This window comes from Vanessa tameamea, chromosome 7, assembly GCF_037043105.1.
Source record: "Vanessa tameamea isolate UH-Manoa-2023 chromosome 7, ilVanTame1 primary haplotype, whole genome shotgun sequence".
Taxonomy (NCBI): Eukaryota; Metazoa; Arthropoda; class Insecta; order Lepidoptera; family Nymphalidae; genus Vanessa; species Vanessa tameamea.
The window spans coordinates 5,903,518-5,925,855 of record NC_087315.1 but is presented as its reverse complement, the minus strand read 5'-3'; the positions used below and the strand labels follow the sequence as shown (position 1 = coordinate 5,925,855).

The window sequence follows — 22,338 nt, the reverse complement described above, 5'->3', positions numbered from 1 at the left end:
TTCCACAAGGATCAAAACAGTGGAAAAGAGTAACTTCCAAGTTTTTTACCGGTAGAATCTACTTTCCGAATAACGATTCGGAATGTAGATTCAAACGAAGTTACCAACGGATAACTTTACATTAAATTCAATCAACATGACGACTTAAAAGTGTTTTATGAGCCTACTTGAATAAAGAATATTTTGATTTGAATAGTACGAATAGAGAACGCTGTCGTATCAAACGTCAGTTTGAGGGAACAAACTGGCTTTGCACCGTCAAAGTCCGCCTGCAGAGAGAGGTAAACGGCCTAAAAGTTAAGTTCGAGACCCACAACCGTGCCTTAGCTGATGCTAACCACGGCGGCAGCGGCGAATGAGTTGACCGCCAACCTTCTGCAGGACGTGCGAGTGATGGAGGACTTAACGACCTCAATCATCTCGTCAGTCGGTGAGGTAATCAACATCTGACTGGTGGGAATTAAAGAGCGTGCTGCTGTAGATTTGAGGAGCGAGGATAAGGAAATGCTTCAAGCGGCATTGTCCATGTGACAGCAGCTTGACAGTTTCCGCCGATGAAGCCTCCGCATCCGCACCAACAGAAATGGTTCAGGCCCCCAACACCGGAGCCAATCGCAAATCCATCAAGCGCCCATTCGGTGCCAGTGTCGATTCAGACATAACTAGTCCTGGTGAATAAGGGGAAAAGGGAAAAGATAGTCCTGAGAAAATGGGTGTCACTAACGCCCATGTCCTAGAGAGAAGAGAGCCGGAAGTTTATCGCCAGTACGTTGGAATCAGCGTTAGCCTGAAGCTGCGACGATCGGCAACCGGGGCCAGGGTACCCCATCTGCTGAAGGCCCGAAATCGAAAATCTGTCGGAGAAAATCAAATTGCTTTCCCTATTGCCTTTGGACATCTACACTTATCTGGCTTAGGTTTCGCATTTTGATATGGTTATACCTTATGTGTAATGTAATGTAAGTCACTTAAAATGAGATCTCTCGTATATATGCAATTTAAAAAATCCGAAATATATTAAGTATAAAATGTCACCATAAAAATTGCGGCTTCCAAATATAACATAACAGATAAATATATTTGTAAAAATAATATTATATTATTAAATCCACATCTTATTTATAAGTATAATATATTCTTGTTCAGCTATGTAAAGTGGACATAATCGGTATTATTCTTTTTTTTTAATGATTTTTGTTCTGATTAAAATTACTACTTCCGAGGAAAAACATTTCAATTCTTATATTATATGATATTAATTGAGGTTTTGAGCCCAAGTTATCAGTAACAAATAGGACATACATTTTATTTTGCGAATAATTTGTATAATTGTATAATTATTTTGTATTTTGTAATTATTTTGACGCCCAAGGCGTGATAATTTTTATTTTAACTGACAGCTATTTTGACGTCTTATCAAAAAGACGCGTAGATTCGCACTACCGGTAAGTATGTATTTGCTTTTGATTTGATTTTTTTTTCTGCTTCACATTCATGTTCCGTGAGCTCTATCTGCCTTTTGTTTTATAACTTCAGAATGTTTTTTTTCAGTTAAAATTACTTTCGGGTGGTTAAGAGTTTGAACTGCAACATTTATAAATTAAATATGTAATCTCGAAGCAAATGGTGATTATAAAATGTAGGTATATTATAATATGAATATACCCATTATTGTTTCAGGTGAGTGTTCTTTTTGCGTGGGTGAACAGTTCGAGTGTATTAACGAAAATTGTTACTGCGCCACAGGCTACGTACCAAATTATCACAATACAGATTGTACAAAATGTCCAGGTATTACATTTTTCCGTATATTCATTATAAACAAAAAAAAATTATCGAATTATAATTGAAATACTCCCCTATATAGTTTTCTATCGTTATGTGAGAGTATTTATAACGTTTAAATTAAAATCATTCGCACATCTTATACGTTGCATTTTATTTTGTACAGGATTAGGAGAAAAATGCTACGGGCCTTGCTGCAGCGAGAACTCTAACGAAACTCTTCAATGCTGGCGAGGTATCTGTCAGTCTTGTTATGACCTACACGGTAATTGGATTTGCAGGTTTGTTACAAATAAATGCTTCAACATTCAAATAATAATGTTTGTTAACAAGCTACTAAATTATATATGATAATATCTTCGTCGTCCTTTCTAAAAAGACAAACTGTTTTCGAGAGTTATATGTATATCGTCTTGATATACATATATCTCTCGAATAATAAAACAATACATAGAACATAAATGTTTATAGTCGTATTTTACGATTTTAACTTTTCAGAGATTCATTGGACCAAATTATTCTTGTATCTGGTTCACAAATAATAATGGCTATCGCTCTGGTGCTTGGAATTATTGCTACTTTTACAATGCTCTACAAACTTTGTGCTGTGACAAATCTGAGGTACGAGAGTTACACTAAGATATTATAGTATAGTTACATAAAGAAAATTAATATATACTCGTATATATGATACCTGAATGCATTCTTTTATATGATTTTCATAAATTATATTTAATTATTTCTTATTCAAATTAGTGATTTTGTCCCTAGCTGTTTAAAAATTGTACAGCTTCTTCTTCTCTTTAGAAATACCTAGAATAAAATTCTGTATGTAGCATACACTGATATAGTAAAAATGTTTAATTTTAATCCTCAGAAATCGAAAAGCATCATAATTAAGAAAATATACATAATATATTTAGGTATCGACCTTCATTTTTTCGGTTAAAAAGGGAATTATATATTTTTTTAAACCTTTAAACAGCTGTTTAATCAGTGAATAATCGAAAATTACAAGAATATATGATAGCATACTTTTCTATTAACTATTATTCATTAGTTCCATAAAATAACAAAAATATATTTTATTTGTATCACGAAACATTTCAATTGATTGACGTTTTGTTAATAACTAGACCACTTGGGAATCACTCGAGCGAAAGTCGACTATCAGTTGGGAGTTTGCAAATATACGTAAATGAACGTTTAAGGGATGCGCCACCAAGGTAATGATAATTTCATTAAGATTTATTAAATTTAATATTTTAATTTATTAAATCGTTTGTCAAAAACTGTTTAATTTGCAGGTATTCAAGAACAGCGCCCTCTGGTTCAGCAATATACCCTGCAGCTGTTTATCTTAATGCAGGATTTGTATGTTATTATATTAAATACTTAATTATATTTAGAAGTCCCTGATAATATACTTAAAAACATTTTCGTACTGTACTTATTATTTTATATAACAGTGGCGAACTAAAGGACACAATTGTGTCCCCCTCCCTAACCCTCTAAATGCTTCCTCGAAAAGTATTTAGCATGCAACTTAAAGCTATATAAATTATTGTGTGCTTATTTTGTGTTTACATTACTAAAACCTACTTCACTGTGGGCAATCGCATCCCAAACGATAATCCTGAATTCATCACTGTTCTATAAGCAGTATGTTAATTTTAAAGACTAGTCTATCTTAACCTTATTCCAATCGAAGGAGTAAAGATAAAAAAAAAACTGAAACTTAATTATTCAATGCGATTTGCATGATAATTTGTAATATCCCTTGTATATTATGCACTAAAAACATTACAGACCCACTTGAATATTATTTTCAAAGTTCCTAAAACAACGTCGCCGACACACAACAAGCCGAGACAGATATTACATCAATTCAATATCAAAGTTGTTTATTTGTATTTAATCCTCTTGTGGTTTGGATAGGCTTTAGTGAGTAATCTCATAAGAATGCAATTGCCATAAAATTTACAAAAAGATAATATTATACATTACAATAGTACATAATTATGTTTTCCTTGTTATCAGGTACATGACAACAGCTTACCCCCACCGCCGTACACACCTGAACAAAAAAATGATAATGAAACTAATACAACAATTCATATGTGAAAAATCTCACGAATGTACCTACACACAAATGTATTAATATTGGGTAACGATAATTGTTAAGCGTTCACGTCCAAAAAATACGATTCATATTGCAAGATAGCAATTCCGTTACATGTATAACTTTCTTATTTTTTTTAAACTAGATATAAGTAATGAATTAGTCTGTACCTATGTACATTATTATTAGTCATTTCTATTTAACACTTTTTACTTTAAGAATAATAATAGTTTTCGCCAAATTTAAAATGTCAACCGAAAGCCGTTCTTTTGCTACGCAATTCTAAATATAATTACGTAAATAATTGTTTTATCTATGGCTAGGTACGCATAATGTGAAATGTAAATAATGACATTATTAATCTGAAAATATTGTGATAAATTATGCCATAAAACACTTTTGTTTTATTGTATTATTATTTTTACTAGCTAACTGTAAAGTTATAGTTAGATTGAATTAATCTTAAATTTCTGTATAGTTTTAAATTATAGGTACCTTTTATTTTTACAAGTCCGTACACGTGTTTAATTATTATCTAATCGATGTAGGTAGCATCATTTAAGATGCTCTTGAGAAAGCTAAGTACAAAATGTTTTGTAGCAACTGTACTTGATATGATCTAATGAAAAATTAAATTATTATAACTTGTTGTTGGTAAAACATTAATTATATTATTAATTTCATTTTTAGTTGCTTAATTTTCCAAAAATGTGCATATAATTTTTCAAAGTTTCGAGTGAATAATGTGAATGAGTTTATTTGCTAATCTAGTTTCACTCTACTTAATAAAAACTCAAACTTATTGTGATTGTTAAATTACTTTTGAGTAATTAAATATTCGGTCCCGTCCGCATAGAAATTTAATAGGCTATTTGACTAGTTTTTAAAAAACACTTTATACTATTTATTACAGGTTAAGGAACCTAGTAAAAGTTGTGTTTTTTTAATTCTACTACATAAATGTTGAAAAATATCAAATTAAAAATTCAATATTTAAATAGCACGCGAAAACTCTACTTAGATAATATGGCGCTGCAATGGGGTCGGTGACGTCACGTGCCTGTATTGTAATCTGTGGCGCATATAATCCACATACAGTAGGTGAACGAAGTTATCAAGCAAGTGACGTCATCATAAGCCCGACTAATCAGGAGCGTTTTGTGTCACGTGACAAACGTTTAAAAAAATACATTTTTTTTTTATGAATTTTTAATAAATTAATGATTATTTTCAAATTTCGTTAACAAATTTTTAAACTTATAATATATACTGATTACAATAATTGACACTTTATTTTTCGCATTGTCAAATAGCCTATTGGCGTGGGCTTTATACCCTGTTCAAGTTAGCTTGATCTTTTTGATAGATGGGCTAGTGATGAGAAACAGGAAATATAACATATATAACAGTCGATGGAATGCATAATTCAAATTAGAATTCAATTTCTTTTTTAACTTATTTTTCTAAAAAGAGTTATATTAACTAGAGACCCCAACCACTAGCCAAAGAGACCCCAACCAAACGGACTCCCGTTCGTAACAATAACTTAACAATGATCTTTAATAAGGATTTTTGTAATCGATATTTGTAGCAGTTACTGCCTCTTATTCGCGTCCCTACCGTCCGATCGATGTAACATTGTACAAGCATCTATTATTTTCAGTGTTTCTATTTAAATTTTACTTTGAAGCAATAATATATAATAAAAAAAGTCTTAAAATTTTCGGATAACGCTTAAATCTTTAGGAACTTTTGTATTTAATTGGTATTTTTTTTTAATATTTTTAAAATCATTAAATTAAGAAAATAAAATGTCATTGCAAAGTTATGTCGATCAGAAAAATTTACATCTGTGAAAAAGATCAAGCTATCTTGTACAGGGTAGCCATAAGTATACTATTACAAATAAAATATCAATAAACCCTACACAACATATATATTGGTCGAGAGCTTGTTTAATCTATGATATACACTATGGATTTGCGAAAAAATTGCGTTTTGAACGTTGACGAAACTGTTATCGATAGTAAAATTAAAATGGATATATTGTATTATAAAGATAAATTAGTCATAAACTCTTAGTAGTGCACAATATAACTGAGTTATTAACAAATAGAATGAAATACGTAAATCTAAGGTTTGTTTTTCTTTATTCCTACGTCGATTGGAATACGCTATAAGTAAGTTTTTCCAGCGAAATCAAAAAATAAAAGGATAACAGAAAGCGCTAGAAGCTTCTAAGCGCATTGAATTTTATATGTAAAAAAAAATAATATAAAAAAACGTTATAATGTTGGATAAGAAATTGTGTACTGTTTTCTTTATTTGATTAAATATTTTCAGGCTTTTTTCCATAAATAAGTAATTACAATTATTATATATTAACTTTTTTTTAGTGTAGGTAAAATATGTCCCAATATTACGTGTCCCAAGATACTTAAAATATGACATTTGATTATATCTAAAATGTATGATAAAAAAATCTTAATACTATTTGCCAGTTTGTTTAATCATTTAAAATAATTTCTAGAATTAACTTTTTCATTTTTCCGTAACCGTAACACGAAACGTCATGTCATCAATATGTGATAAATTGTCATATGTCAACACTCAAAGCGTGATATTGTATTAAAAATTATCTCATTAGGAAGTAACTACTCAAAATAAGTTTTAATATTTATTATTAATGTTTCTGAGTATATGAATATTTTTGTAATACTACAAGAAATAACTGCTATTAGTAAAATATTTTAAAAGATAAATTCATAAACATGGCCGATGAAGAGGTTAATGGTGATACTGATGATATACAACTAGAAAAAGATAAAACTCAAAAAAAGGCTGCAAAACACGATAGTGGTGTAGCTGATTTAGAAAAAGTAACTGACTATGCCGAAGAGAAAGAAATATCATCCCAAGACATATCTGGTGTGAGTAAATTTATAGTACTGACTATAGAATAAATGAAGGTATTATATATTTTGGTGTAATAAGAATTATCTATCTATTCTTGTGCATTTTAATTTGTTTTATCTTATCATGATGAAAATTCCTGGTATTTATGAAGGGAAATTATCACTTTCTATTTGACTTTAGTTCAAACGTTTTTTCCAATTATTAATAAAAAATAAAGTAGATACTTATTCGTTATCAAGTACTTTCTGGTACTAATAACAATATATACAAAAATAATTCAATAAATTGTTTTGCACAAATATTTGAACAGGGGTAATGAAAGCTAGGTAATAAAAATCTTATCCATAACTATATATTCAATGTGACTTATAAAATTTTATTGTTTTCATTTTTCATTATAATTAATTCTTATAGGAACATAAATTTTATAAGAGTTATTATTATACAATTTTGTTAACAATTTTCAGGCTCTTTCATTAATTGGTGATCGTAGAAATAAAGAAGCAGCTGAAAGGCTTGAAAAAGAAAAGGAGCTTCAAAAAGTTTCAGTTAAAAAGGATGACATTGAATTAATAGTAAGTTAATATATTTTACCTCACAGTATCTCAAGAGCCAATAGTGCAATGGTTCATAGGCTGCCTAACAATTAAAAACTCACAAGATGGCTCCTGACCCCTTGGACTATTGTCGTCGCGACTCCTAACACAAATGATAAGCTTAAAAGGAGGGGAAAATAGGAATATTAGTAATTCCATAATAAATTTGGGAAATTGGTACTATACTTTTATTGAGAAAAAAAAATTATGCATGACCTACGACTTAATAGGTATGTAACCTTTTAGCTAAATTCGGTCAGTGAAAAATTGTAGGGAAATATTAAATAAAAAATTACAACAAGGATGTAAGTGCAATATATTCCTGTACTAATATTATAAATGTAACACTGTCTTTGTCATTTATGCTTTCATGGCTAATCCAATGATGAAATTTGGTATGAAGCAAGCTTGAACCCTTTTGGACATAAGTATTTTTTTTATACCAAAATTTACGACCCCCTACACATAGACAAAACCAAAAGCGAAAACTAATACGATGTATGAAAAAATATACCTTGCTAATAGGAAGAATATAGTAAAACTTCTATACAAAATCTGAGCAAATTATTATTTACATAATAAAATATATATATATCAGTACCTCAAACTTTTTATGAAATGGTTATTGTTTGTTTTGCCTAGCTTTAAAAAAAGTAATAATGATACAATTTTTAATTATATTCCAGACAAGAAAGAAATATTCATAGTAGTATTTTTAACTAGTTTGCAATAAATGGCAGTAGCATTCTACAAAGGTTTTACCAATTTTTATTGATTTTTTTTATTTATTTAGCTGCTGTAACTCAAAGTCAGGTCATTCAATAGCTAGTCATTTACATACAAGCCCTTCTCAGTAAAGCATCTGTTGCGTATTTTGGCTGTATATTAACTCAGGTTGAATCTTTTTTCTTAATTTTTAAATATTTAGTTATAAATTTAGTCTAATTTCTTTTGAACAATTATTTTAATAGGTTATATATAATTTCTTTAAAAAATATTATCTTAATTTAAACATATTGTCTGTGTAATATTTCTTAATGATTAAAATTTTATTAACTACAGGTAAAGGAAATGGAAATCTCTCGGACATTAGCAGAAAGAACTCTTAGAGAACATAGAGGTGACTTGGTGGCGGCCCTTATAACCCTAACAAATTAATGACAGACAGTGTTTGTGTTATACATGTGTAATAGAGTATTTTTAATCTCTAAAGTGTTTTTTATATTAATTACCTTCTTCACTTCTATAATTTAAAAAAAAAAAGTTATATTTAATGCTAAATCTTTTTTAGTAAAATGCATATGACAAATTTTTATTTTCCAAACAAACTTTTGGCAAAATCATATTTTCATCTTAATGCAAAGTACCTGCTGGTTCTATAAATAATCAATTTGACAAATAATTCATTTAATAATATTTGTAAGGTTAGAACATATTTTTTTATTAATTAAACTTTAACATTAAGCACATATACAAAGTAAAACATGCAAATTAATTGATATTAAATGATGTTTTATGAAATGATAATTTGACAGAAAAAGATGTTTGTCTTCTGAAACTTATATTTATCTTAACCTTGTGCCCCTAATGTTTTATAAAAAATGCTTTTTGTAAAACATTAAACACAACCACAAGGCTATTGTAATGCGAAACGGAAAACAAAGTGATTTTTGTCACTTTGGTTTGCGTTCACAATTTACACAACAATAAATCAAAATTGCAATAATTTAGATAGTAATTTAAAAATATTATAATGTTTCATTGTAGTAGTAGTTTGAGTTTATTTCTCAATGGAGATGTGAAAAATAGTTTTTAATTTTACACATACCTACTTAGGTAGATAATCAGATAATAAAACATTATTCATTATTTACATTCAAATTATAAACATATCTAATCTGTTTAAATGTTGTGTACTTTGATAAATACTGTTGGAACTGTCAATTGATTTAAAATTGAACAAACTTATGCTACAGTCCACTTCTTACCGATGCTAACTGCTCACGGTCACACGCACCCAAATGTTGCTTAATAGCTAAATGCGGACGCGCCTCAAATTGTGCCGCGTGCTACTCACCGCACAATCCGCAAATTCATTAATAGTCATGTGTTTTTGGACTATGCTAAAAAAATGGAACCCTGATTTGCGTTCGTCACGTAGGTAATTGGTATATATTTGTAGTGAAATAGATAGCACCAATTTAAGCACGTTTACCTTAAAATGACTGTACTTAACAAAGTGTAGGTAGGTGTCTAGATCATTTTTCTACGGAAGTTCTTCCAACGGGATGAATTGATACCAATTTAATCGATATTGTATTCGATTTCTGATTTTGGTTTTAACATGAAAATCTGAGTAATATAGTATTTTTTATGCGAATGGCTGGACATTGCCTAGGTTGCCTTACGCAAGGTGAATCAGTCGCTTTACTCTTATCCGGGCTTCGCAGGCTGGTGGGATGTTTCCGACGACCAACAGACCGCGTGTACTGTTTGTCCCTGAGACTGTTGCACCACGTTACTAAGGCCGCCATACCGCTTTAATGCCTCTAGAGTTGAGAACGTGCATTCTGACGGTGGACGCGTAGAAAATCATGAACAGGATCGAATTACCATTAAGCAGTGCAGGGAACTGAAAATGAGCTTTAAAATTACATCATTAAAGTAAATATTGTAGTCAAATATTTCTCTTATTTCAAAAGTATGATCGCTTAATATCAAAATATAGTAAAAAACATTATAGTTATGAACACAATTGTAAAAGATGGTAGAAAAAATACATTTTAAGAACTTAGAAAAAGGGTAAAGACCTGCATTGCCTGTATAGTACTGATCATGAATCATTTTTAATTAGATGGCTATTATTAAATTACAGAAAAGTTTTTTACCTAAAATTTATTTTTTTAAATGACTGCGGTAAGCAGATTTACTAGATGGCCTATGTGAACCCGTCTGATCGTATATCGTTCGAACGATAAGTGAACCAGTGTAGCTACAGGCACAAGGAACCTAACATCTTAGTTGCTAATTTTGGTGGGGCATTGGTGCTGTAAGTGATGATTGATATTTTTTATAACGCCTTTGGCTATAGGCCATTTTATAAAATAGAATAGAATGTTAAAATTATATCCGTTCATTCCAACGAAATTATCATTCTGAAACCTAGTCCGTGATATTTTGATAGAGCTGCATAGTGAAAATGAAATCATTTTGTTTAATATAAATAAATAAGGTATCAAGGTTTCATATTACTTATAAATTTATAACAATGCTATCTCGTCAATTAAATCGACAAAGTCGTTCATTTGTCTGTTACATTAAATTAAAGCTATGGAGGTTTTAATGAAAATTTTCTTTTACAACTGTAGTTTACATGGATATTTTTTATTTAATTACAATTATCACAGTTAATAAATATATATATAGCAGTTAATTGAACCCAATTCTATAAAAACAAAGAAATTAGGATTATAGTTACTTACTATATATTTCATATTTAGTACTTTTTATTTATTTTACGACTGAATAATTAAATACACCAAAGACATTATATTATCTGTCAATTCAATACTCAATATATTTAATTTATCATCTATGGTTTACGTTCTGAAGACGAAGTGTGAGTGTAGTGTGTAAATTGTTTTCTTTTTTAATTCTTTTGTGACTGTGTTCTTTTTATTGTTTAGTTCTTTGTTCATACTCCTTTTTAATTGAGTGTAGTGTTAATTATAAATTATAAGCCCAATTTTTAACAGGTGAGTAATATAAAGATCTCGTCAAACGTCAAAAACACTTGTCCCTTGAGCTTTCATCTGTATCACATAACATAATTACGGCCTTGATAATACATATTCTTACAACAGAAATAAATTTACAATACCCTGTTTAACATCAAAGCAAGCCTTATTTTTTATAAATAGATCAAGCTTTTACATGGTCATAAGAGGAGCAAATATATTCGAAAATTATGGTGACTAGTACAAAACGTCAGTTTCGTCTGTACATTATATTCACGTTATGTGTTCAATTGTCAACCCACGGGATTATTAATAAAACTCGCGTTATAATTTCTACGCCCCAAATCGTTCATAGTATTCAAAAGATTTAGTATTTTTTTTAGAAATTGTTTTTATTTTCGATTCAATAATATAATCTACTAAAATATCAGTATTTCATATTAAAACTCTTTTTAAACGGTTAAGTGTAGAATTGGTACATTGCTTATTACATTTTTCTTCTTACCTATGGATTCACTAAATTAAAAATGATAAATGTTTCAAGTAACAAATCTATGATGAAAATATACACAATTATTACATATGTACATGTGAGAAATCTAAATAATATAAATATTTAGATTTCTCACATGTATATTGTATGTATAATCTTTCATGTCAATATCGCTACTAAGAAAATAGGTATCTTAAAAATAAATTTAAAATGTTTTGTTTTAACATTAAAAGATATATATGTAACTAAATATTTTCAATAAACAATAATCTAATATTTCACGCACACTACCTATTTTTCTTGTGATGGTAAGTCTACCTCCAAATGCCAAAATACTTGTATAAAAATATGAAGCTTATTGATTTCAAAGTTTATTTCTCATATCTAAATTATTTAAAAGTGTAATATAAATTAGCTTACTTTAAACATTACTTAAAAAGTTGTTGATTAAGTCAGTGGAATAAAAAAAAACATCAGCATATCATAAAAATAACTTTTAGTACACCAAATGAATCATCATTAACATTAATATCTTTAATTTTCATATGGCACAATGTTTTTGCCAAATAAACTGGTAAACAACAGATGCTACAATTTTATAATTATGGCATTCAAAAATTTGTGGCTATTTTATCTAATTTATAATAAATTTAAAGTAATATAGTAGAGTATTTCAAATATATATTTAAAACATTTCAAATTCAAAAATAATAAAAGTTCACTAGAGTGACATCACTTTGAGGTTGGGCTTTGTGGAAGCCCATCTGGGTTCTTAACACCAGCACATCACATATTCTACTGCCAAATAGCAATACTTACCTATTTTATAATAAGAAAAACTATAATGAAGTTGTATTATGGTTCAAGTTTGTGTGTAGGTCCGGAGAACTCAGTTTTCCCATTATCTTAATTTGACGGGACAGAAATCCGAAATTACCATAGATCGATTAGACACAACACACCTGGTATTACATGCATCTCAATCGCAGGAGTGTGTGTAACACCACAAACTTAATAATTGATGAGTGTTACTGAGAATCACTTGACAGAAAAAGCAAACATTTGAATTGCCCTGTACAAAGAAGTAGTTCCAATTTATATATATATATATTTCTATGTATATTATATGTGACAATTATTTGAGAATTAGTTTGAAGCACAATTCATAAGTATATTTGTGAGAAAATTTAAATTGAATTTTATATAATTATTATAACTTTCACATGGGTCCAGATTCTCTACAGAAAAATTACAATTAATGAATTAAGCATTATCAGTTTTTGTGAATTAGAGAAAAGTAATGTACAATTTTTTTACCAGTTGTTTTACATAAAATCTTATTATACTTGCAAATGGTTTACTTCGAATATTAGAACAAGTAGAAATATAGCATGAAATATGAACAAATATAAAATTTCAAATTTTGACTTTTACTCTATACATAATTTAGTTGATATTTATCTTAAAAATACATTTCAATAAAACTCAGGCAATTAAAGTAACTATAGTCCAACTTTTAAATAGGGTTTATATATTTATATTTGACATATTTTTTATTTAAAAATAAAGGTTATAGTAAGGTTTTGGTAATATCTGTGCTAAGCTGATTGTCAAACATTGCCTTCGAGTGCACACAGGATGTTTGATAATGTTTTAAAAGATCCATTAAAAACTTTTTTTCTAGTAATACAAATTGTAGTTGGGTGTGTAATGGTAATGGTACTTCACTATTTTTATAGAGACCATTTTCATAATCTTTTTGTAGCTAATAAAATAAAATACCCTATATTGATGTAGACAGCCAGACAGAGAGAAAACAATATTATTAAAGATAGAATACAAAAATCTTGCAATAGAGTTAAACAAAATTATTCCTTTTTATTTAATGTGTTTAAATATTCTAAAATCAGTAATACATTCAATAGAAAGGAATTCAAAAGTAAATATATTCTAAATTATCGCTAAAATTATTTTAGACAGACATAAAAAAGATTTTAAATTAACATGGTTATTTTTATTACTAACAGTATCTAAAACGGGATATTTACCATGTTTTTTATTTTTATTTGGTGGAGCTCGATATTTCGACATTATCTACGAATGTCTTGTTCACGAGACATAAAAAATGTTACCAAAAAGTTAACACAATGAAAATCCTTAAATAATATTAGATCGTAATATCCCTATGACTCAGTTGAGTATAATACTGATAGAACATTCAAAAACCTTTTATCATTATTGTACGAATTATTATTTGTGCCACTATTCGAAGGATTGGATTTAGGTACATAAAAAGGACACATATATGCATACAAAAATCCTCAGACGTTATTGGAATGAAAACTTTTTCTTAAGAACGTTTAGGCCGGAAAAGCAGTATCCGAGATTTTACTAAAAGAAACAATAATACTATAAAAGACTTTATTCGTCTTGAAAACTGTTTGATCACACAAAACTGTTCAATTATACAGGTAGCCAATTGCATGCCGCATGCTGCTTAATGATACATCATCTCCATTTGCAAGAAAGCATTTAAAAATTATGAAAAACAACAGAATCCCATAATTATTAATACAACGCACATTACTGTTAACAATTGAACTAAACTCATCACCGGCGCAAATAATAAACATCTCATTACTGTGCGCAATATTCGTTGGGACATTTTCTAAGGCCATTTTAAGAGCGTAGTTTGTAAGCGTGGGAATTAATTTTAGAACACACACATAGGTACTTTTCAATAATACAGTTGCATTGTGCAGTGTATCGTACGCATCCCCGGAGATAATTAGTTGCTTGTTTTCGGTGCAACGAATAAATTAAATTTTCATTGCGCGTTCATAACGTAGGATTTATAAAAATACATTTAATTACGAGTAATGTATTAGCTATAAGGTTGTCACTCGCAAACGCAATTATAAAGTATTTGTTAGCATAGGGTGCGGTCAGAGTGCATCAAGATGCCAAATATTCATTATGATTTTTATTGTTTCAACTGCTTTCGTCTAACTAAATAATAATAATAATTTTCTTGATATTTTAAGGTTGGTAGATATACCGAATTAAATTAAAGTAAAGACACATTAAATAATCACTTCTTAAATTTTATAAATATAAATAACGAAGTTAAATATAATTTTTTTCAATACTCTATTTTTAAGTAAAATATTCGAAAAAAATATATTAAATCAACTTCTCGTCCATTTCGGTACAAATACTATTTTTCATAGTGAGCAATTCGGTTTTACAAGAGGTCGCTCGACAACTGATGCGAGAATAGCACTTCTTAAACATATTTACGATGCTTGACAAATCACAGAATGCTATTAGAGTATTCTGTGATTTGTCTAAAGCATTTGATTGTGTAGAACACGAGACGCTTCTTTATAAGCTCAAATACTACGGTATTAAAGGTAAAGCTCTTGATCTCATTGCTTCATATTTAAGTCAAAGAGTCCAGCAACTTTTCATTAATGGCATAAAGTTTTCTGGATCTACGTTATAAATGAGTGTTCCACAAGGATCAATTTTGGGTCCCTTTCTATTTCTAGTATATATAAATGATCTTCCTTTCTATGTTAAAGGTATTTGTGTTATAATGTTGTTTGCTGACGATACTTCACTGATTTTAAGGTAGACAGGAAAAAACTGACTATGACGATGTGAACGGTGCATTATCACAGATACACGATTGGTTTACAGTAAATAATTTAGTTTTGAATACTCAAAAAACGAAATGTGTAGTTTTTACCCTACCAAATTTTAGAAAGCAAAATTATAATATATCTTTAAATGGTTGCCGTCTTGATGTAGCCAATATTACGGTTTTTTTTGGGAATAGCATTGGATTCCAAACTTCAGTGGAGTCCTCATTTATCGTCCCTGACAGGAAGACTCAGCTCCGCAGCATAAAAATTAACAATTGTGTCCCACGACACTCGCGCCCCACCCTTATGCTAACTTGTCTATGTGTGCGTAGACGTTTTGCGAAATTATAAGAGTCGGCTCGAAATAAAAATTGACGTGCTCTCACCTTGGGCTCTGGGGAGGGACTGAAAATTTATTGACAGCGATGTCGAATAATAAGTCAAAACCGTCAAATGATTTTCTCCATACTAAAATGTATGGACGACGAATGCCAAAAAGTAAGCAATATTTAAATAAAAATTACTATAATATTGTGAGATATAATAGAAATTGAACACGGTGAACTTATTATTTACACTTTCGTGTCCCCATTTAACCAAAAATACATGTATAAACTAGCCGCTAAATAGCTTAAAAAATGTTAATAGAAAAGGTCGATTTCAGTGTTTGGAGTGATGTTGACGATTAATTTACCAGGTTATTGATACAAATTTTATAAATATCATGCGGTGAAACTTGAGATATATCTATTGAGATACTGAATGTATTTTTTTATCCATAATCAATGCTCCAGTTTTAAGATATTTTAAAAATAGTAAGCGCTATTTTGGCGTTCCGCAAGGACTGTCCTCTTAATGGTTGGGACATTTTCTAACAGATTTTAAACATAAGATATAAGGTTTAGGTACTTATTTTTTTAATTTTGGTCTCTGGTGTGTCTGGACACCTGCGTGTTAGGTAATTTTTTCCGATTTTTTAGGCTATAGTCTATCTTTGTGCCAAATTGAATCAAGATCTATTTAGCCGTTCTGACGCGATTAAGTAACAAACATCGATCCATCCAAATATTCGCATTTATAATATTAGTATGATGTACGTATACTGACTTCTTCGCGGCGATATACAACATACTTACGTTTTTTCTTTCCCTTAAAGTTTTCCATCGCGCTAATGATGCTTTATTTAATTACGTAATTAATAAGTATTACAGACGTATTATATTTCATAACGCCTTATTCTTCGTTAAACGTAAAAACGATTAAGTGCTAGTCTTTGTAAATTAATACATTTACAATTGCGTGTAACCTAATGTGTATTATAGTTATTTCAAACTTCAAAACTACTTAACATCAACATTTTACATGGTATGAAATCTTCAAAAACGTTCATTTTTAAAGCACGCGACTGAAATATATATAGTTAATAAGTAAAGTAGCTGTAGTATATAGTTTCGATTAAAATAAATAATTTCAAATATTTGACATTTTCTTAATTTTTACAAGTTGCGAGGTTGTTTGCTTAGAACAAATCTTGCAAACTCAATTAGAACAATTTGCTCTTATACTACAGTGTGTTTTAGTTGAAATTTTGCATGTTGATTCAGTTCCGATGACAATGTTTTATGATTAGTTTGGCATGATTCTACGCCAAGGATTCGCTCCACACAAAGAAATTCCTTTATACCCAACAGCATAGAAACCAAATTTTGTACATAAAAGCTTGTTCCAGAAAAGTTTTTTAGTTGATAAATTATTAAATTTTTATTTAATGTTTAAAAATACCAACATGCTATATACTTGGTGGTACAGTAGGAACACTCCTTTATCAACAATGCTTTTTAGTTCTATGGTGTTGTTTGATTTTGATTGAGAATTAAGGGCACAAGCTACATTATTTTTCCCATTACATCTACTGTATACCAATATTTAATAAAATATAAGTCCGAAGTAAGGCGTAGTAACTATGTAATAAGTTTTGTTTGAAAGTTTAATTTAGGTAATAATTTTGTGCAATATGGACTACGTTTTTCAGATCTTAGTGTTTGCTTTAAATGTCATATGTAATTTTAATGTGTTATAGGTAATTACTATATTTGAGAATAGATAGAAAAAATAAGGAAAAACAATTTAAGCAAAGAATATTAAGTAGGTAAATGATTTATTTCCTTCGTAAATACATTACCTAAACAATTGGTACACATTCAGCTAATAATATCATAGTTAAAAGTTACAGAGAAATTGCTCGGATTATCAAAATTCTCATAAAAAACAAGGTTCTTCGCTGAAGCACACTTCCGGAGCTCGGTAGGCCTTGGATAACTTCTCTCAAGGATCTTAGGGTGTAATAAATGAAACCTTCCCGCTCTCCCGGCCTCTCCATCACGTCGACCTTGTTTCAAATAACAATATTAGGTTTCGGAAATTCTTTGAAATAAACCTTGTTTTTCCGACCACGTTTTTAGATAGATATTTTGTAATGCTTTATATAACTATTGTACAGCGTAAATTATAATTTTTTGTAATAAAAACAAAACAAGTTTCTAAGTTATATTAAAACAGATGACCAATTGGCATATCAATTTCGTGATAAACTGACATTATGAATTATTTATCATTGCTGCAACAGTGTAATTTTAACCACGATAAAGCCAATAGACCCATAATTTTATTTCTCGGTTGCTGATCTCGGGCATAGAATTTATCACGAAAGTACGTAAAATGACAAAAAAACTCTCACGGATTTGTATGTTCTAAAATTATTTATTGGAGCGTTCCAATACTTTAATACCCCTAAAAATTTTATGATGCAATAATCGTTATGAGGTATGATGGGACCTAACGCGCATGCACATTAGATTATCAACAGAATTTTGTTCAAACAGCGAGTCTAATATAAAGGCGCAAAGAATAAAATGATCTAGTTCAGACCCAGTATACCTCATAGTCAATAGTCATTATTTAGAAAAAAAAACTCATATCTATGGTCATTTAAGTAATTACTTTTTATTTTAAACAATAAAATTTATAGAATCATGATGATAACAATTAGTGATGGTGACTAAAGTGATTTTAGTCACCATCACTAATTGTTAGTACTTCGAGGTTTGCCGAATAACAACATTAACAAAAAGTTTAAGTTATCTTTAAACATTTATGTAGTTTAACATTTTGTTGTTATCTGTTGTACAAAAAGAACATTCAGATTTAAAAAAAAACACACGTAATTACCTAATGCTAGGATGTTCGATACTCTCGGGAATTCCATATTATCGACTTACTCGTATTTGCCACCGCGGGCGTGACTTTTTTGTACTTTGCTAACCCCAAGTCGATGAAGGTCATACCTAATATATAATACGACAAGTAGCCGTGTGTCTAAAATGAATTGTGTAATTTAAACATTTGTACATTGCGTTATTAGTTAATCAACTCATAATTTAGAGTACCGGAATTGTATTCAATGGCACTGATAAGACAGGCTGTTAGTCTAATAAGGTAGTGGATAGATCAAACAGGTGTATTATATGTCAATCATTGAGAACAAGTGGGTTGTTTCGGGACGGGTCAGTATCCCTCAGTCAACTCGTCCCGTCGCGGACGTCGACCTCGCATTGCACACGCATGGACGCTGCATTGTCACGTCAACCGCGTGCTTTGCATTAAAGCTCGGAAACTTTTAATCATCGTTTGATTATAGTTTAAAAAACTAATAACATATATTTCGTTACAAAAATGTATAAAATATAACTGATGCCTGCTGCTGTGACTTTCTGATTTATGACTTAAATCTTGTTCTAGAATAACATTCTAGAAAATTAAATAACTATAACTGTAGTATATATTTTTTTCTAGAATGTACTGTACATTTGTAGTGATTACTGATCAAATTTACAAAACTTTACAAAACGTTACGTTAATTTTAGAAGAATTTTCTATAATCAGAGACAAGCTAAGGCCAATTATAAATATTTATAAAATAGTTTGGTTTAAAAACTAGTTTTTAACTTAAATGTTAAACTACTCTAAATAATTTAATGTTTATATCAGTCGTGACTGATCATATCGTGTTATTCACCGTTAACGTTCGCTAAACATGTGTATCGCGTAAATAGCCTTAGGTATTGATGTTATCATATCTCTATATATGAATAAAGAAATTAAGGACTAAGCATAGTTCAAGATAGTATGACAAATTAAAAAATAGCATTGTAGTAGATTCCAATTATTAATTTTTAAATTTAGTATGTTTATTCGTATTATTCAGAACATTAATAATTTTTTTACATTGTTTCCTGCGTTTAAGTTTCTTATGTAAATAGCATAGCATTTTTTTCTTATGTAGATCGACAATAAAATGAATATGTATCAGTTAGAACCTAAATAGTTTAACATTATATAAAGAGGTAATAATATTACTTTCGCATAATATATTATTTATTATCAAACCTTGTTCAAATTAGGTTATTGATTTGTGGCAGTGTTGCGTGTCCGGACATCGACCCCCGTGAGTGTACTATTGCACGGGAAGACAAAGCATGCCGCGATACATGGGTCACTGCTTTAAACAACTTAATACTCATATATATGTTATCACTAAGTGAATATTATATCTTTCATCAACTAATATTGTATTAAAATCGGTTTATCGGTTTGTAGGGCTCGGGCAGGATGCTTTAAGAAGTGCTATATGCCACGGAGAGAACACGCTCAAAGATGAGTAATCCGTCTCGTTTTTTAAAAATCAGAATCTTCTCTTACTTAGTATTTGAATATTAATCATAATGATTTCTACTTAATACATGCGATAAATAAACGTTAAGATGTGTTTTTATTTAGTCTCGTTTTATGCGCTTTTAACGTAGAGAACTTTAATTCGACAAGCAGGTGGACTATAGACAGGTTTATGGTGTTATATATTAATTCGAGTAACATCTTATATAAGCATGCGTTATTTCGTTGTACAATGGGTAGATTCATTTAAATGTAAATTTATCTGTTTCTGTAAACATAAGAAATCTTCTTTTATCTGTTATTATAATAAAGAATATAAAGAACTCTACAACTTGTAGAAACAAAATATAATTTGTGGACGTTACAGTTTGAACGAAGTTTTTATATTTGCAAACAGATGTGCTTCAGATTTTAATATTTATACGTCATTGGGACTTATATTTGAGTGAAACATACAATAATTAAAAAAAAGTTAAACTAGGTATACAGTACCACACCAAGAATTAGTTTTTTTTATCATGTCTCTAAGTATGAATGTACCGACTCGTTCTATTATAATCAGTCTGTCAGGGCATTGCCTTTTATATATGTGTTTGGATTACTTAAACTCTACGTAAATTGTCATCTCTTTAAAACTCCTTGAAACTAATACGCTGACTAAAATACATAAAATATAATTTTAATATTAACACGTTTATCGACTACATGCCAGTCGTACGCTTCAGAAGTAAAAATACAAATACTGTCAAAATTGTACAAACATAATCACAAAACGAGATAATGATATAATACTTTCATATCGCGTTAGGCGTTACAAACATGTGGGACATGATGACTGTGTCCAATGAGTCGATTGTGATATGACGAGAACAGAGAAGGTAGGGGGGCCGGGTCACGAATTTTACGTACGGTTACGGGTGTCGGGTACTCTCGACAGTCGACCCCAGCAGCAGCTATGTGTGCCACGGATGTATGTAGGTTAACATCGGACGCGCTCGATACGCCACCGCTGTTGCCGATGTCGACCACCTAACCTAGATCAGGGTACGGAGAGATCGCTTATGAAATCTGGCGCACACTAACTATATAAATGACACAGAATTTAACGTGCCCATATTCTATCACATACCGGCTCTAAAAGGTGAAATATTAATACATTTTCTTAAATATTAATTAGTTACTCGATCGTAGTTATTAATGTTTTATAGCGAATTACATTATGAAGGTAGTTCGACATGGGTCCCGATTTGCTTTAATGTGAATCATATCATTACACAGGCGAGATAGAATGGCGAATATAAAATGAATGCTCTAGTAAATTGTGTCACGGTCCAACCGTGTATAAATTTCGACAGTCACGGCCTCGCCTAAACCTTAGATACATTTTTTTTTATTTTAACAAATTTTGTATACATACAATGTTCATTCCCAACAAAGTAACATTATGAATTTAATTAAAAGTGATACCTACTCTATTTATTTTATAGTTTATGATTCACGATATGTATGATAATTGATATATAGCATACGGCAATTCTCTTGCTCTCAAAATAATAAGGCTTACATAAGGATTACAATTCTGAATGCAATATAATATGATCATTAGTATTTAATAGTTGAAAATGTTTACAACTATAATTATACAGCAATTTTATTAGCAAAAAAATTAATTCATTGATAATATTCATGATTTAAAAATTAATATAATGTGGTCTTTGTTTTTAGTAAAAATAAATATATCAGCAATCCTGTGTTATTGCGAATTGCTGTTTTGTTTAAGTAAGGCGTTTGCAAATAAAACTTGAAATAGATTTACTCAGGTTAAAATAATGTTATATTAAAGGTGGTCTTTTTATTTGAAAAGGGGAAGAAAATATTTTTATTTTCGAAATACCTTATTTAGTTGCAAATCACTAAATAGCTTAGGTAGAAAATATCCTACGTGATATTGGCGACGTCAACCTGTCGGCACTACTAAAAGCCATTAAACTAAGAATTAAATTAAAAGAAAACATTTATCATTAACAAATGAGTATATATATTCTAAAAGAAAAAAACGTTTATATGTTAATAAGAATACTAAAATGGTCACCCAGTTTGTTTTAGGAATATTTTCTGTTGACGAATATTAATTAAATATAAATGAATACCTTCAAGTTTTGGAGGTAAAGGATATATTAGAAACGGAATGCGTTCAGCCACTGTTCTCCGTGCAGCTGGTCCGCTTTTATCTCGATACGGCCAATTGTGCGAGCCGATTTCAAAACGAAAGTACCTACCGCGCATCTAGGACGGTGAACGTATTTCTCGT

General features: G+C 29.9%; 3 protein-coding genes across 5 annotated transcripts in view; all 3 read left to right on the top strand.

The window, feature by feature from the left end:
• Window positions 1–22,338, top strand: part of LOC113401228 (uncharacterized) — a 112,892-nt gene that overhangs the window by 1,398 nt on the left and 89,156 nt on the right. Inside the window, exons 2-7 of one of the 2 annotated variants that reach the window (XM_064215387.1) lie at window positions 1,681–1,791; window positions 1,952–2,066; window positions 2,284–2,406; window positions 2,922–3,011; window positions 3,093–3,159; window positions 3,826–3,912. In XM_064215387.1, coding sequence (XP_064071457.1) covers window positions 1,681–1,791; window positions 1,952–2,066; window positions 2,284–2,406; window positions 2,922–3,011; window positions 3,093–3,159; window positions 3,826–3,909 — 590 coding nt within the window. In that variant the 3' untranslated portion in view covers window positions 3,910–3,912. Of the gene's footprint in view, window positions 1–1,680; window positions 1,792–1,951; window positions 2,067–2,283; window positions 2,407–2,921; window positions 3,012–3,092; window positions 3,160–3,825; window positions 4,591–22,338 lie in introns of those variants that run through there. The other variant, XM_026641064.2, reaches the window with a different exon arrangement.
• LOC113401230 (huntingtin-interacting protein K) lies at window positions 6,515–8,631 on the top strand. The gene is made up of 3 exons (XM_026641066.2): window positions 6,515–6,837; window positions 7,291–7,398; window positions 8,482–8,631. The coding sequence occupies exons 1-3, from the start codon at window positions 6,679–6,681 to the stop codon at window positions 8,575–8,577; spliced, it is 363 nt and encodes a 120-aa protein (XP_026496851.1). The 5' UTR covers window positions 6,515–6,678; the 3' UTR covers window positions 8,578–8,631.
• Window positions 11,009–22,338, top strand: part of Rdx (roadkill) — a 44,098-nt gene continuing 32,768 nt past the window's right edge. The window contains exon 1 of one of the 2 annotated variants that reach the window (XM_026641051.2): window positions 11,009–11,174. The gene's annotated coding sequence lies outside the window, so the exon portion shown is untranslated. The remainder of the gene's footprint in view (window positions 11,175–22,338) is intronic. The other variant, XM_026641050.2, reaches the window with a different exon arrangement.

What these genes read in the sequence shown, in the direction of transcription:
- LOC113401230 (XM_026641066.2), top strand. Translation starts at nt 6,679, where the DNA reads ATGGCCGATGAAGAGGTTAATGGTGATACTGATGATATACAACTAGAA. An exon ending in CATCCCAAGACATATCTGGT is followed by an intron (nt 6,838 to 7,290) that starts GTGAGTAAATTT and finishes AACAATTTTCAG; the next exon opens with GCTCTTTCATTAATTGGTGA. An exon ending in AGGATGACATTGAATTAATA is followed by an intron (nt 7,399 to 8,481) that starts GTAAGTTAATAT and finishes TATTAACTACAG; the next exon opens with GTAAAGGAAATGGAAATCTC.